At 44.3% G+C, this 13,152-nt stretch overlaps 1 protein-coding gene across 3 annotated transcripts in view; it reads right to left on the bottom strand.

Annotated features, from left to right (window-relative positions):
- Window positions 1-13,152, bottom strand: part of pax7a (paired box 7a) — a 41,533-nt gene that overhangs the window by 13,651 nt on the left and 14,730 nt on the right. For all 3 annotated transcript variants that reach the window (XM_029149653.3, XM_029149652.3, XM_029149654.3), the window contains exons 5-7: window positions 7,751-7,950; window positions 1,499-1,664; window positions 959-1,155 (exon numbers count right to left, since the gene is read on the bottom strand). In XM_029149653.3, the coding sequence (XP_029005486.1) occupies window positions 959-1,155; window positions 1,499-1,664; window positions 7,751-7,950 (563 nt within the window). The remainder of the gene's footprint in view (window positions 1-958; window positions 1,156-1,498; window positions 1,665-7,750; window positions 7,951-13,152) is intronic.

The raw sequence follows: 13,152 nt of genomic DNA, 5'->3' as shown, positions 1-13,152 counted from the left end.
GTGAACGACGGGGTAATTGTGGACAAATGCAGCATTGAAATTCATTTTCAACTCTTTACACACCATTTCAATCTTATTTTCTGCCTGTTAACCACATCTTGTTGGTGAGGGTGGGCAGGACTGGCCAGTATTGATGGGTAATTGTGTATAATTCACTCTGTACACACGATTTGCATCAATACAAATCATTTTTCATTCTGTGCCGCTTAAAGCTCAACCCTCACCATGGAGGTTTATTTAATCGCTCATTAATGGAGGTGTCCAAGGAGGTTAGGATTAAAAATCAAGCGCTTTTAAAAATGCAAACTAACACGGCTGCGACGGAATCGCACACACACATGAATGTGTGATAACGGGGACCCAGCGCGGATTCAAACCAGAAACCAAAGGAGGTGAAGGGCAGCAGGTGAAGAGAGCAGCAAGAGAAACCAACACCTCTGTCACTGCGTAAACTGAGCCGTCTCCCAATCGCACAGTAAAAGGAGAGAAGGGGGAAATCACACGTAGCACGCGCGTCTTCCAGCTGCAGACAATTACGTGAAGCAGATTATGATTCCGCATTTATAAGCTTTAGTTAATTATTTCATCTTGGTGTGTTCTCGCTGCGCTGCGCAGGATTTAGATGTCCCAGGAAAGTCGAAAAACCTCTGTTTGGAGCAGCTTGAGTACTTGGTGCTATCAAGATGAATTTTAATTTGTTGATGTTAATCCAATTGTTTTACAAATGTAGCAATTTAGAGTAGCTAAAATAAATCCAGGGCTTTGGAAGATGAACATAAAAGCCCACACTGGTGGTTATTTTGCTGAACATGCTGTTTCTGAATTTTAATTTAAGTCAAATACAATTACGTCGTCTGAAGAGTGCGACGAGGGGAGGGGACAAACTGAAGGATGAAGAATGAACATTTACGCTAGCGAGGCGCAGACGCGGCGCAGGGGGAGCGCTTGCTGAACTGACCTGCGGGGAGAGGCCGTTGCCGACCGGGTTCATGTGGTTGCTGGATGCTGAAGGGCTCATGAAAGTGTCAGAGTAGCTGGAGAAGCTGTGGCGATTTGATGAGAGGCCGTAAGCAGAGCTGCTGTCAGCACTTAGGCCTCCCTGGTGCATGGAGGACGGAGGCAGAGGCTGGGGTCTGTGCAACGTACTGCTGCCCTCTGAGGACGGATGAAAATGGATTTAAGCGAGCTGCACTGAGGCTCAGGCTAAATCCTCTCACTATTAGCTCAATTAGAAAAAAATATTACAGCAAATGTACTTTCTGCAAATTTATCTAATTAACACTACAAACATTGGATAATCTTGCAAACCTTGCTTTTTTCAGTAAGATGCTATTATACAAATCACTACTTCCTGCGCTGGTTCTTATACGCAGCACATGGTTCATATATAGCTGTTCAACATAACATGAAGGACATACCACACATAAACAACGCTAGTATAATCTTCACCCAAATCGGATTAAAACGCAGATGCTAGTTTTCCCGTGGAGACGCTCACCCTGTGATAGTGTGGTGCTGGGGTAGCTGGACTCGGGGAGCTGGTACGTGGGTAGAGTCGGCATCCCTGTCGGTGGGAAGCCTCCTGGCAGCAGGTGGTTGAAGGCCGCTAGCTGATTAGCGCCGGCCTGTTTGCGCCACCGAGCCCGTCTGTTGCTGAACCACACCTGTGGGAACAAGTGCAAGCAACAGTAAAATAAGAGCTATGATCAGCGGTGATTGATGCGGGTTGTTGCTGCTTTTGCAGTATTCGCCTGCACTGCGACTGCGCTCCCTGCAGAGCCGCCTGTTACCTGTGATTAATCTGGCGCTTAGTGTGAGTGGCGGTAGCAGAGAACCTGCGGTCCCTGTGGGAGCTGCCACAGAGGCTCAGTGGCCCGTCCCCGCTGCTCTTAAGTGGCTGAAGCTGTGATCTGTGTAAACACACTGTCCTAAGCCCCCTTCAGAGGGAAGAAGTCATTTAAAGGTCAGGAGTAGGCCACTGGTCCGCACATCGCACGCCTCCATGTTTGTGAGGCCCAGAAACAGAAGCCTGTTTCAGTTCGGTTCCTAAAACTTTAAAAAGGTCAGTTTAAGGAGTGTCTTCGCCTAGTAAGAGTTAATGCACAGAGTTCTAAGTCCTCTCAAAATGTGCAGCGCCACAGACGCACAATGTCAATTTCCCGAATAAAAGGGGAAAAATAGAAGTCTTTAGAAACGCAAAGATTTACACATTTTAAAAAGGCTTCTGCCTCAACAAAACATGAATATAATCAGGCGCCTTTGAAAAGAGCCAGCAACCTGTTCCATTTAACCAAGACAAGGCCTGAGCTCCGCTGTGTGCTAAGGGTTGAAGGACACTGATCTATGCCTCGCACAGGCAATTCATCAGAGTTTAATACACTGTCAGCGCAGTTCATCTACTGTTGTGTTTCAAACGGCCCAGGCCATTGTGAGGGCACATGAAAGCGAGGGACAAAAGCCCCTCCATACGCCACACAGAACAGTGGACACAAAGAGGGGGCGTCCCTTTTAAACAGGTCTTAAAGAGGGACACTTTCAAGGGGACTTAGACGGCAACATACTCTCGGCTTTTCGGGGGCTGCTTCTTTTTCTAGGCACAAACATACATATAAACTGCTATAGGCCTACAAGGGATCTCGGGCCAATGGAGATCTTAATTTGAATGGGGCTCTTTCCCCACACGGCTACTGGGTCTGTCAGGACCCGGTGGTTTTGTGCTTATAGCTCAGTGCAGTTGTAAGCGCGAACTAGAAAGAAAATTAGACACAACGGGCGACGGCTGTGTCGACTGGGCCTGGGTGGAAAACCAACAGGAAATCTTCATCTCAAGCTCGAACCCCTTTAAAGACCCTTTTTGAATCCCTCAAACAGCTATTGCAAAACAAAGTGGTGTGTGGCTCCAGTGAAATTTCTGCTATTGGGATGTAGTGGAGCGTGTTCCACGAGCTGAACTAAGCTCCTACTGGGCCAGACAAACAGCTGCCTGGTGCAGGGGAGGGGGTCCGGGGAGCGCGGCCCTGCCTTCCACACACTCCCCATCACCCCACCCCGCGGTGCCACTTCACCTCCGACCTCATCCGCTCACCCCACCCCTCTTTTATGTTCACTTTAACTTCCTTCCCCCTTTGTCATCCAAGCTTAGGAAGGAGGTGTTCAATCATGGCACACACAAAACACTTAAACGATCAAGTCACCTCTCGCTTTCCACCATTTTCTTAACTTTACTGCTGCACTATTGCTACATGCATCTATAATATTGTTTACTTTGCAAAACTAACCAAAAAAAAATCAACATTATTTAATGTTTATGTGTTCACGATTTAATTGTGTTTTGAAAAGTCATCCAGCATCAATTTGATGCACTTAATTTCCCTAGATTTCCAAATGCAGGCTAAAAACTAACAAAGAGTAATCATGCTAAACTTGGCTAAACCATCAAATATCCTGTAACTACTACAGACGCTGGATGTGGCGTTCCCATATTGCATACGTAAATTGGACATTTGTGGTCCATGTGCGGCTTCTCCCAACCATCAGGCTTTTAGCACAGACTGGGATAAACATGTGCATGTACGCTATCACCCACATACATACATTACAAACACACACTCATACATACACACATCTTCTCCCTCACAGACTAACACACAGCCCCGAGCTGAGGATTTGAGCCTGCGCTCTGGAACCTGATCACAAAGTCACCTTGGACCACAGATTCTCCCCAATCCGTTTTAATTCTCTGCAGTACAGAGAGCTGCAGCGCTCCTCTATGTCTCTTCTTTCTACCTACAAGTGTGCGGCTGGTTTCATGTGGCTCGCTGCTGTTTTGCTTTCATGGACTAAAAGGTTTCCCCGCATCCAGTGCTCTTGGCCGAGCCTGCACTGCATCTCTGGAGCACTGCAAGGAAAGTTTTTTGGAAGGATGGGGTAGAAAAGCAACAACCCATCTTATAGAAATCAGGCTTAGCCCTGCTCCTGAGACAAAGGAGGACGGTTTGGAGGAACACACAGAGGCCCAAAAGGGTGACGCCAGAGGACACAAAGACGAGGGTTTGGATTCAGGGTTAAACCTGATATCGGATAAGAAACCTGCAACCCCATCACCCAGGAATGACACATTTTTAGTTTTCATTTGTTTAAATGTACTATTTGTTGCCAGTTGTGAAAAAAATATTCTTAGTAATTGACTGTGATATTTGATAATGCATATTTTGCAAACGTGTGACACTGCACTGCGGTAAACAAACCCCTAAATAGGATCACTCATATTTCAAAATTCCCCGTACAGACAATTCCCCGTGCGTTATTTTGTCAAAGACAAGTGCTGAAAATGTGACGCCTTTCAGGAGCCAATTTGCAACATTCCGTAGATGAATGCGACGAGCCGAGATAATGACAAAACAAAATGTGCTGCTGACTTCATATCCACAAAAACACAGAGGGGTGATGCAACAAGCCTCAACATACAAATCCTCTTCTGTCTCATACCATGCAATACCCTCACACCTCCTCCTCCTCTTTCCTTCCCCTCTTCTTCCCCCTCTCCCTCTCTCTCTCTCTCTCTCTCGCTCGCTCGCTCGCTCGCTCGCTCGCTCGCTCTCTCTCTCTCTCTGATTCCCTCCTTGCTTGCCTTCCAGACTGGCACTATGCTAATTAAAGTAGCTAGGAGTGTGAATTTGAGAGGAGAGTGGGATTAGCTTGATAAGTATCAGGAGTACAGAAGCACTGTACCAAAGTCATTTAAATTCTAATAATAAGAAACTGTTAGAACATTCACACTGATGCATTGCAACAATTTCTCCCCTGCAATCTACACAAATCCTATTTATTCCTTTATGAAACATAAACCCATACTGGCGGGAATACAGTTGCCTGTTGGGTTTGGTTGTCACCGCTCGGCTTCATTGTAATTTCCTGCTTTGCCGCCGGTATTCCACTGATATTGTGACAATCGGGGAGCTGCTGATGCATTGCAGGGGCTTGTATTTTCTCTAGGTATGTAAAAAACATTAAAACGCATTAGCGTGAGTTCGTGTACGACTGTCGCGTCACCAGCTCGGCTTCCATATAGGTCGACTTCCTTTGCTTCCTGCAGCACGAGCAGCACAAGCCTCAGATAAAGAGAGAAACTTTTTCCCCGAATTGATTTGCACGCCTCGTAAAAAGCAATGCTCATACCTTATTAGATTCTACTAACTATAATGGCTACATGCAGAATGTTTGTTAGTCGTGAAAGAGGATCTATGTGACAGACTCGAGGCGAGCAGGCGGCCGCATGCAGAGATATCGAGCCTCTGCCGAGACTCAGGAGTCGCTCTCTTTAAAAGTTCGCTTTAAATGGAGGAGAATGTAATTTGCTTCATCTGTGTCCTGATTTACAGCACCCTGCAGCCTATTGCCCGTTCTCCCCGTCTCCTCGGTGCTACGCCCACCTGGTCCACTCCTGAGACAGAACACACCAGAACGATGCTCTCCCCTCTAATGGCTCATGGAATGGCTTTGCTGCCTGCTCCTGTTAGAACTGAGAGGTTATCAGATGGGAAGTGGCAGTGCACACATACTGAAGGTACACTTGGCAGGAGCCCCTTCTGCCAAGACAGTCTGTAACTAATTGCTGAGAGATATGGATCACATCTCGCAACTTGTCAGCTGGGGTGATAAAAAGCATGGCGGGGCTCGTGCTAGTGAATGAGCGCCGGTGGCGCTGCTGAATGGGGCAGTGGGGCTGATAAAGATGGATGGTGAAAGGGTCTTAAAATGGCTGGCGAGGGCAGACACAAGGGACTTGGCTCTGTTTATGAGTTTGGGTTGCGAGTCAGGGCTAAGCCAGACACTCGTCACTTCTACGAGATCTAGCAGTTTAATTTACAGCGCGGCTCTGGGCGCCGCAGTCCACGCAGCAAGTGCACCTCACCCTTGTCTCCAGCGTAAAACAACGCGTCCGCGCTTTCATGTTTAATCACAAACAAATCACAGCAAAGTGGCTGAGACCTCTCCAGCACCTCCTGCCTGCAGTCGTCCCCTGGACAACATCTGGAAGATGCGTCATTGCAGCTGTGCTGGAGAATCTCTGCACTCAGGCCAAAGGGCCTCTCCTCTCCTGCCATGTGGTGGGTCATTCGGACACCTATGCGAAAGCCCAGGTGGTGGACATTTTCTGAACAATATAATACAAACAACTCACACATGTTCAAACCAATTCAAAGTCATAAACATTTTTTTTGCTCTTTAAGAGGTTACTGTTTACTTAGTATCTGTTAAAAGCACAAGCACTCGGAGACAGTTTATGAACTATAAAACGTAAATGTTCTAGTTATGAACTGATACATTGTGGCACACGTGCTCTCCGATCTGCAGCACAACTAGGATGCATTGTGTATATTGGCTTCCAGCACTTTCTTTGTAGCCTCCTAACAAAATTGGGTTTGAGTTGTCCTTTTGAGACTTCAGAAGCATTAGATTAAATTATGAGGTAAACAGGATTAACAAATTATAGCTACAACAGAAATTCCTCAGGTTTTCACATGACATCAATTAAGTTTATTATCTAAGTGCAGAGAAAGCAGCCACTTTGTTTTCTTGTCTTACTTTGATGTATAGATATGAAAGTGTTTTAAAATACAATATGGATTTGAGTTATATATGTTTCTTCTCAGTTCTAAGAAAACTAGAATTTGTTTATATCCTTTACTTAATGTTCTAAATGCGTTGTGTGGCTACTTTAAACATCATCCGGATGGTGGCTATCGAATAAATTTCATTTTCTTTCAAAATTAACAAATGTGAGTGCATTTATGACTAAAAGTGATTGATGTAGCTTTTAGTTCATCAACCTTTTATACACAAAAAACCCTAATATATTACTTTATAACATCCATGGGACAAATTTCTTGTCTCTTGAGTGAGGCATTAGGCACTCAGACATATATTCTAGGACATCTTTGGGTCTCAGGGAGTTTCAAGATGGACAAAGACATGTGTGGAATCAGTTACCCCGACTGCATGTTTGTAGTGTGATGAACAGTTAGCATGCGGTGAGGAGTTTGGGGGGTTCACAGTGAGTGTGAATGGCCGTGGTAAGAGGAGAGGGGTGCCCCAGACCTTCTTTTTTTTACTAGTGGCTGATTGATTAATGTTGTTGTCGGGCCAAATGGTCCCTAGAGAGGATGAGGAACCCTGTGTGATATGTGGAGGGTTTTACAAGCAGCGGCGATCTTGAAAGTGATGGGATGAGATCCTGGCCAAAGGCCGAAATGAGAAATCCATCAGGAATGTATTCTCTTTCTCTCCCCTCTTTTTTCTCCCTCTCTCAGCCTTCGGAAGAACAGCTGCCGCTATAACTCTACTGTACACATCTTCCCCTCAGTCGTACACACACCCACAGGGCAGCGGGCTGTCAGACAAGTTCCAGTGTTTGAGGTGTGAAAAGGGGGAGTATCACTGTCAAAACAATCAAACCCGAGGACTAAGTGGAGCAAACAGAAGCAAAACTCCCTACATGCCGCATACAGTACGATAAAAAGCATCAAGTCATCTTGACAGCTCCCCATCAACTGATGGATAATCCACTGATCCCATTGTGAATGCTTTGGTTGTTGAGTAGTGCTCATCGTAGACTATAGATTTTATTGCTGTCTCATTGTGCTTAGATTGATCAGGCCTGGGTCGTCTTCAAACACGGAGCACATACTTTCTTTGGCAATGTCCCACTAATCGGGAAAACGTGTTTTCAGGCCAGTGCGTGTCCTACCTGTACTCTCGCCTCCGTTAGCTTCGTCCTCTGTGCCAGTTCCTCTCTGGTGTAGATGTCGGGGTAATGTGTCCTTTCGAACGCCTTCTCCAGCTCCTCCAGCTGCTCGGCGGTAAAGGTGGTGCGACTGCGCCTCTGCTTCCTCTTCAGTGGCAAGTCCGGCTCCGATTCTACATCTGAACCATCATCGGCGCGGTTAACTGAGGTGGGAACAAAGGGACACTGGGTGATTTGTGTGCGAACAAATGGCAAATATCTGAGTGGAGGTTAATGGCAACAGCATCTAATGTGAACTAAAATGAGTCACTTACTAGAGCAGGTCTAATGCCATTATCTATATTTTAGAGCCTCTTTTGTTAAAAGAGGTGGATGTGCAACACAGGAGATTCAAATGATAGCTGCACCTCTCTCTAAATAATATTATCTTAAGCTGTGGAAATGTATTTAATGTAGAAGAGGCCCTGATACACAATCCGGCCTCTGAGAGGGGCCCAGAGGCTGTGAAGGCAGAGGGTTAAGGGGGAGTGGGGGTGTTGGTGGGAAGAGGGGTTAATCTGCACAGGCCACCTTGCTGCTCCTCACCCTGCTTTTCTCGCTCATTGGCCCAGGGCACACAGCTCATACACAGCGCAGCCAAAGTGTATAAAATAGAACACAATATCACACCAAAACCATTCAGGCCCGTGTGTTTCCATCCGCTGTCATTAAATGAATTAGAACATATTTTACATTACTTTTTAGGCATTCAACTAAGCTGAATTTTTGCTCGAGGAATATAGATACAGCACAAAGCTGTACAATCCAGGCCGACAGGGAAATTTTTGACAGCAAATACGCATTACCACTGCACATTACCATTATAACTGAATTTAGAAAATTGCATCATTTTCACCTCCTCTGCATGTCTATTCAAACTACATGGCCCTTTTCATTTCATGTCATAAAATTCATATTTTCATAATTTCCTCATTGAGACATTGACAAGGCGGCGTGATGTGCCAGTGTTGCTCCGGGCCTTGTTGGATTGCATCATGCACAGTCCAGAAAGTGTGGGAGAGGGAAAATAAAGGGAGATATTGAAGAAGAGGGTGCATGAAGAGATTGCTGCTTCTGACAGAGGCCCCGTGCTATTCAGCGCCACAGAACGCTGCGGCGCTCACCTGAGCGCTACCTGACTGAGCTGCTGCCGTCTGCTTGGTGTTTTATAGCGCCGGTCTCGCTTTGTAGCTCGCTCCTGTCAAACCTTTCAACACAAGTGGACAAAAGAATACTCAAAGCTAGCCTCCAAATAACAACTGTGAGAACAAAAGAGCAATGGAGCTGGCGGAGTCTCAAGGCTAGCTCCAGAGTTTAATTAAACAAGGAATTATGGGATTATATGGAGACTATCATTACAGGCCACTCCATGAGTCGTCTACGAACATTTTTTGTCCCCCTGAGCTCGTGCTCAATGATTCTCTGCGGATTACATGTGGCCGCAGGACATGAGGCCGCATTCATTAAATCAATTCTTCAGTCTTATCCTTTTTAATAAAGATTGATTCTTGAAGCACAGGCTCACTCTGCTGCAGAACACCCTTGAACATACAAAGTTGAATATGTACATACACTACATATCCCTTTGTTGGTTTTCATGAGGATGCGTATATCCATTTGCCCAGTAACTCGCCATGACAATACTTGAGACCAGCCCTGTAGCGTGTAGATCACTTTCCAAAGTCACCTCTGTGTCCTACTGGGAGACACGGGGAACAGAGTAGACTCATACTCTAGGGGTTCAAACACAGACTCCAGAGTGTTCTCCTCAAATTCCTTCTCCTATTGTTTGAGACATTTTCACGTAGCATGCTATCAGGCTGTAGACCGAAAAACCTAGACAGACAAGAGCCCGCGCTTCCTCCTCCATGAATGCACGCAGAGCCAACACATCTGGTCCTATACATGTACATGAATCAGAAGCACAAGGTCAACAGCTTTGCCTGTAATGAGTAAGGGGAAAGTGGGAATGGCACATGGAGCATGTGCATCTGTACGCGGACTACATGTGGTGAAAAGAGAGCAGAAACATCAGCCGGCTGCTTCCTATGATGACGTGAGACAAGCCTGGTTAACACACGTACAGTGGTGTTCAAATAAATGGGCGTAGAGCCGATGATTTACACGCTGGTCTGAATACATCCATATTTACAAGTTAGATTGAAGACAGACAACATTACATTCTTACACTACATTTACTACATTTCCTGTTTCTCTTTACTAGTCACTTATGTGCCGGTGTTAACAATCAAAGACAAAACAAGATTGAGCAAACAAAGTCCCTGCAGGCCTGTCGAGGTCAATTCCTTAATGGTGCGCTTGGCACAAAAAGGTACACTCTGATTAGACCTTTGTATAATGCGCCTGCACTAATATCCATTCAAAGGTTCATGGGATATTGAAAAACCAAACATGCCTTGTCGCATTACTTATCGTCCAATTAGACTTTAATTATGTGCCATCCAGTGGGCATGATTACTGCCATGTACTCTCCTCCAGGGGCCCTCTGAGCTTTTGCTCTGATATTGATTTAAAAATGCATCTATTATAAATAGCAATTAATCGGCTTTGCACGTTGCTCTGACTACAAAAATAGATTACTTGCCTAACACCGGGTGTTGTTTACCGAATGGCAACTAACCTCGAATAAGACATTTCGATGTTTCATTTACTAACCAAAACAAGAATTACAAAACTTTCCATGCAACTTCGTCTAAATGACTAAGAATAACTAAAAAAATTGATTGCATTGAAACTGGCTGATGAGAGAAACATGATGCAAAAAAACAATATTAGTTTTGGAGATATTTGCTATTATCTTTACCTTTACTTTAAGGGTTGTAATGAAGTTTTTATTTATTCATAGCATGTTTTTTAAAGGAATATTTTATTTTGACCTGACATGTCGCAGCGGTACATTATGAGACGTAGCTATTGATAATGCACTTTATTTTATACCGTTTAAAAGCAATTTTGCAAGTTGACCTGAAACTAGTGCAAAATTGGAGTTTTTAAATTGTTTCTTAAATTGTTATTATTATTTAAAATTAACACCAACGACACAGTCACATCCTTTCACGGAGGCGTCACTCGGCTTTAACAATACTCTGATTCTGGCCGGACCTTTCAGATAAAGCAGAACTCTTGGTCTTGAAGGGCTTCAGCTTCTACTTAATAGTCTTGAGGTTACTGCGAGGATTAAAGACTGATCTCTCTCCTGATGCTCCATTACTGACCCCTCAGACAGTTCTCAGACTACAGGCAGATGGGATCCTCATCACCCGTGTTCCTCCGACCCCCTCCCCACCTGCTACTCCAGCCCTTCTTCTCCTCTCCCTGCAACCAGTCAGACTCCTTCAGTTCTTCACCATTACCCCTAAGAGACTGCGGTAATGTTGTTCAAACAGGCAGCTGTCCACTCAATACTGGCAATTAACCAAGTGATTTGTAAGGTTACAGGTTTACGATACCAAAAAACATCAGTGAGCATCACGTCTACAAGCTTGGAGGGTGAATTAATGTATAGCTTTCAAATGTACCATCAGTTGAAAAGCACAGCAAAATACAAACAGCATAAAATGAAGTCTACAGCATACGTTGCAAAACTAAAAGGTTGGGAACAAAGCAAGTATTTCGTGGTTGTACAAGAAATTAAAACCTGCAACAATCATCAGAAAACAATCACTATTATGGCTTTGGAGCATTGCAGGTGTCAGGTGTTCCCTTACTCACCTGTGAGCAGGATCAGCTCTGAGTAAAGTAGCGCTCACCCAAGCCACACTGCCTCTGATATCATAACCCATGGCCTCAATATCAGCCATACCTTTGCAAACTATCCAAGACAGAGGGACAAAAACAGACAGGGCTTTGGCAGTGCAGCATTAGCTCATAATGGCTCATTTTGAAAAGCATATTAGTTCCAGCATAATTACAATCAGGCCTCACGCTCTGTGTTTTGCAGGCATTCACAGGACCAGCCTCTGAGCACCGAGTCACACCAGTTGACTGTGACTGACAGCAGATTTAGTTAAAAATGGTGTATTTTCCTCCCTCTTTTTCCCACAGGACAAAAATAACACCGCGTCTTTTCTCCCTATTTATGTTGACTTGTTTATTTTGTGCCTACCTTTTGTCGTAGTTGATACTGCAATTATACTTTTTGTCAGTCAGAGGGGGTGAATATCAAAAGGGCTAATTATGCAAACAGGCCTGTGATAAGAGGCATCTGCCTGAGATGGGATCTGCTATCTCTGACATGCATCTGTCTCTGTGCTGTCTTTGCTGCTCCAGGCCTGCATATAAACAGCCCTGCCTGTCCTCAGGACTGCATGCGATTCAACAACCAACACTGGAGTGGAGGGATGTTTCGGGGGCGGGGGGGATCGTGCTGCAACATCAAATAACTAACAACTTCCCAATTTGCATTTTTCTGAGAATGGTGCGGCATCTCTGCTTAATGCACTTGCCTGTTCATCCCAAAGGGGCTGCCAAGTTAAGGGAGCCATGAGATTCAAAGCATTTACCGAAGGATGTATTTGAGATAGGAACCTTATGTGAATACAAGATAGACGACAGTGATAACACAAATGGTTTAAAGACACATTCTCTATGAATAATCTTTTCCTGTAGTTATCTTTCTGTCAGTGGGAAACAAAAACAAAACTTTAAAAGTGAGCATAGTTCCAGCTATATTTAAAGGAACTTATTTATATTATTACCTTAAAATATTCACATTAAACTGTAAACAATTTGTAAAGAAGAATCTTTGAATAAAATCAAGTTTGGCTTAGTAATATGCTTAAAAGCATCATCAATTTCCTCTGGTTGTCAGTGACCTTCTCCTGGTTGTAATTTGACATTTACCTGAAATTGAATCTGAATGACATCTGCAGCAATACACAAGGGCATTAAAATTATCGCTATCTAAAATAAAATCAATCTTAGCTCACCTTTAAGAACACGTGTCATTTAACTTTGCCTCATGCCTATATTGTTTATTACTGGTCTAGCGCAGGTGGCTGCGGGTTGAGAGCGCATGTCTCAAGCGTCCACTGGTGTTGGTGAAAGTGAAAGAAAAAGAAAAGTTAAGAAAAAAGGAGCTTCAAAATTTGTCAATTTCTGTTTCAAAACCAACTTTCAACGTCTCAAAAATCCTAAATGACATTAAAAATGATTTTGCTACCAAACACATTACTCTGATGGTCAGAGTTTCAGGCTGTTTTGCATCGACATTCCACAAGAAAATTCCCAAACTTTCCTTTTTGAGACGGAATCACATTCTTAAGAAAAGAAGCAGGGGCTTGAAAAAGAGGAAAAAAAGGCAAAGAAGAAAGAAAGACGGGAGGCTATTTAATCTTTGGCTCTCA

This window comes from Betta splendens, chromosome 5 (assembly GCF_900634795.4).
Source record: "Betta splendens chromosome 5, fBetSpl5.4, whole genome shotgun sequence".
NCBI classification, from domain to species: domain Eukaryota; kingdom Metazoa; phylum Chordata; class Actinopteri; order Anabantiformes; family Osphronemidae; genus Betta; species Betta splendens.
This window is presented reverse-complemented; position numbering and strand designations above follow the sequence as displayed.